At 49.5% G+C, this 3574-nt stretch overlaps 1 protein-coding gene across 1 annotated transcript; it reads right to left on the bottom strand.

Moving 5' to 3' along the window:
• Window positions 1–889: 889 nt before the first annotated feature.
• SMPDL3B (sphingomyelin phosphodiesterase, acid-like 3B) lies at window positions 890–3571 on the bottom strand (the record flags this gene model as incomplete). The annotated part of the gene is made up of 4 exons (XM_010156889.1): window positions 890–1285; window positions 2359–2492; window positions 3066–3246; window positions 3402–3571. Coding segments are annotated over 4 exons (881 nt in total), but the record flags the coding sequence as incomplete, so codon positions are not given.
• Window positions 3572–3574: the final 3 nt, after the last annotated feature.

Here is a 3574-nt window from a genome sequence, read left to right as displayed (position 1 = left end):
TGAGGGCTCCACAGCTGGACGCAGCACTCCAGGTGGGGTCTCACCAGAGCAGAGTACAGGGGCAGAATCCCCTCCCTCGACCTGCTGGCCACACTTCTCTGGATACAGCCCAGGATACGGTTGGCTTTCTGGGCTGCCAGCATACACGGCCGGCTCATGTTCAGCTTTTCATCCCCCAGCACCCCCAAGGCCTGCCCAGCTGAAGGAAGAAACTAAATGGACCCATGTTAAGAGAGCACAGAGAGGAAGAGCTGTTTATGCTCAGCAACTGGGGGAAAAAAGAAATAAAATATTAAAAAATAGTAATATTCAAGCTTCTTACCCTGGAGGCTCATCCTGGGCACTGGCACCTGAAAGTCATGGCCCAAACTTGCTTAATTTAATACACTGTCAACAGAAAAACTAGTCTTTCCCAGCTTTGGTCATCACCCAAAGGCCGCCCAGGTTGCTGCTGTACAAGGCCACCAGAACAAGATCTTCCAGGTTGCCAGCTGTGTGGTCTTTCCAGAAGAGAAGCGTGTGCCAACATGAGGAAGCCCCCTGGCAGCAGACTCCTCAGGAACATGCGGCTGCTCACGGCTGTCATCCACGGCAAGTTAAGGTCCACAGGGAGGCCTGGTCTTCGTCTGATTTGTGGGAGCAGCTCAGAAGTCACAGCAGAAGAGAGACAGACTCCCTGATGCAAGTCAGTCTGGCATAAAAAGATTTCTGCCCTTTCCTGATCCATCGAGTTTTTTTAGAAGATTTCAAATCAACATCATCAACCTTTTAGTAAAAGCCACTGATTTTTCCTTGGTTTCTGAGTAAGTTCCCAATGCCAAAAGCATGCACAACTGCCGATTCATGTGCATCAGGAACTTGTGATCTCTTCATTCTCTCTTGCTGTCAGTCACCACAGCGCTTGCTGCGGGCTGAGAAGTCCTGAAAGCAAGCAGAAAAATAAAAGGCAAACACTGATGACAGCAGAGGCAGAGCAGCTGGTTTTAACACACTCATTGTATTTTGTAAAATCAACCTCCCTGATGGCACAAACATGATCAACACTGCAGGCCTTGTCGCATGGGGTGAGGTCGTATCTGACAGAGTTAAACTCGTAGTACTGCTGCAGATAGTGTGGATCCTGTGATATCCTCTCCAGCACTGTTTGCATGGAGCGGGCAGAGCCATCAGGGACCTGAAAGGCCTCTGTCAGTCTATACTCTTCTTCCCATGCTGGGGACTCTTCCTCCCATGTTGAGGCCATCATGTTGGCATGAGTTAGGTTCAGGTAGTAAGTCACCATATCCTGCAGGGAGAGAAAAGCAAAACGAGGACAGATCAGGAAAGGATCAGCCCTTGAGCAAAATGTTTGGCTAGGGTGTGATCAGCCCCTTCTGCCAGCACCACAGTGACGGAATACACCACATGGATTCACTGCAGGCAGCGCATCTCCCTGCCCAGCGAGGGGTCAGCTGCCTCCCAACAAGTGTTTTCTACCGAGATGGGAACGTGGGGGACAGACACCTCCGGCAAGAGCCTCCAGAACTCGCCACAAAAGCATACTGTTTCGTAAGGGATGAAGGGATGGCTTTTCTTTGCTTGACTTTTAACTCCAAGCATCAGGAATTTTGAGCCTAGCCTGCTTCAAGATCACTCTGTCATTTCATATCAACACTGTCCACTGGCAGAGGCAAGGGTGCAGTAGTGTTACCTACCAGGCAAACTTATTTTCTCAACTGTGAACAAACTAAAGTTTTTCACAACTCTGTTCAAAGTCTCTTGCCTTTTTTCTCTCTGTTTCACTAGCTCCCCAGCCTTCCACAGTGTATTTTAGCATTTTTCATGCTATAAACATGTAAACAGAGCACCTACAGAGCTGCTTTATCCATTGCAAAGAAAGGCACAAACCCCACCCTCTACCTCTTTGCATAGGAGAGAGAAAGGTAACAGAAGCTGCCCCTACAACTCACCTAAATTCACATCCATTACAAATGAATCAATTTTACAAACAGGGGGGACCTAAATAATTTTCTAGAGAGTTAAGTTTTTGGAGGGGTGTGACAAATCTGCATTCCATGTTACCCGGGTAGTAAAGCAAGTGTCAAAGGAAAGTAGCTAAAGGCTACTGTGACAAAGCCTGTCCTGCACTGCCCTGGGGAGCTCATCCCAGAAGGCCCAGACGAGCTGACTGCAGTCGTCGTGCCTTTACTCACTGGTGCTCTTACTAGGCCTTTGTGCTAGACAGGAGGCTGAAAGATCTCGGCTGAGGTCCCCTCCTACGTAGCCGCTTGGCTCCTGCCGTCCTGCCTGTCAAAACCACATGGAGGAACTAAAGCATCCTTCTACAACTGCAGTGTGCAGCACATAGGGATCCCCTACCAACACCTGAAGGGTGTCTGGATCATAGTCGATCACCCGAATCCCAGGGTTGTTGGCTCCATTGTTCACTCCAGGTAGTGTTGTTTTCCAGGGAGTCACTCCAGGGGCCAAGAACATCACATTGATTGGAGAACCTTAACAGAAAGGAAAACCAACCCATGAATGGGACACCCTGGCTTGTATCACACCCTGTCCTCGCTGCAGTGAGCACCCCAGGAACCGCTCACACTGCCAACAGCGACTTTGTCACCAGTCCTAGGTACCACAGACACATGAAGACCAACACACTGAATGGCATCAGGGATTGAACATGGACTGCTCCACTGCTTTCCAAGACTCTTGCAGTGAGGGTGTGCAAGAGAACCATGCTCAGCAATGGAGACCCAGAGCACTACTCATAACCCCAGTGCAAAGGTTTGTAACTGCTGCCTTATGGCTCAGCTACTGTCCAAACCCCATCAACAGGGAGCAGGCAAGAAGTTGCAAGGCATTAAGAGGAAATAACAAAATATGAAGGTAAACAGGAAGGAGGGCTGGGCTATAGGCTGGTGATGGAGATCAGAACCACTGTTGTCTCTTGTTGACCAAAGTATTTTAGAAGCCTTTTCTGCCTTCTCAGCTGCAGTCAGCTAAAAGTCTCATCGACAGTGGTTTGCTGGGGGTTGGCAGAGCTCTCATGCAAATGCTTGGGTGGTCAGGACTGGTACCTGTATCACTGTAAAACATGCGAAAGCTGTCCGTGTGATGGTGCCCAAAAAACTGGGCAGCAATCACTCTGTGGTGCTTCTGCACAATTTTCAAGTAGCGTTCATTAAAGCCACTCCGGAACCAGGGCTTGCCTCGTTTCTTCTCAAAGAAGCCAGGAGGGACATGCCCCACGATGTAGACCTACAAAAGCGAAGAGCCGCACTGTGCACAAAGCCCATGCTTCCCACAGAGCACTGGTTTGCTGAGACTGCACAGGGGGGAGGAACAGGGGTAATAAGAGCTTCCAGGCTGGGAGAAGCCCTCTACAAAGTGTCTGTATTAATTTCTTTTAATACCATTTCATCTGCTCTAGAGGCATTGGTCAGTGTTTCTTCCAGCCACTGGAACTGCCCTCCAGGATCTTCCTCACCAGCTGTCTTGTCGTTCTGGTCATAGTACAGGTTGGTATTGAGGACAACCATTCGCCCCCTTGTCCTCGGGCCAGGCAGCTTCTCACTGTAGAAAGCTC

Source organism: Eurypyga helias, unplaced genomic scaffold (assembly GCF_000690775.1).
Source record: "Eurypyga helias isolate BGI_N326 unplaced genomic scaffold, ASM69077v1 scaffold45768, whole genome shotgun sequence".
In the NCBI taxonomy this organism is placed as follows: Eukaryota; Metazoa; Chordata; class Aves; order Eurypygiformes; family Eurypygidae; genus Eurypyga; species Eurypyga helias.
Note: the sequence above shows the minus strand (reverse complement) of the source record. Positions and strands in the feature narration are given on the sequence as shown.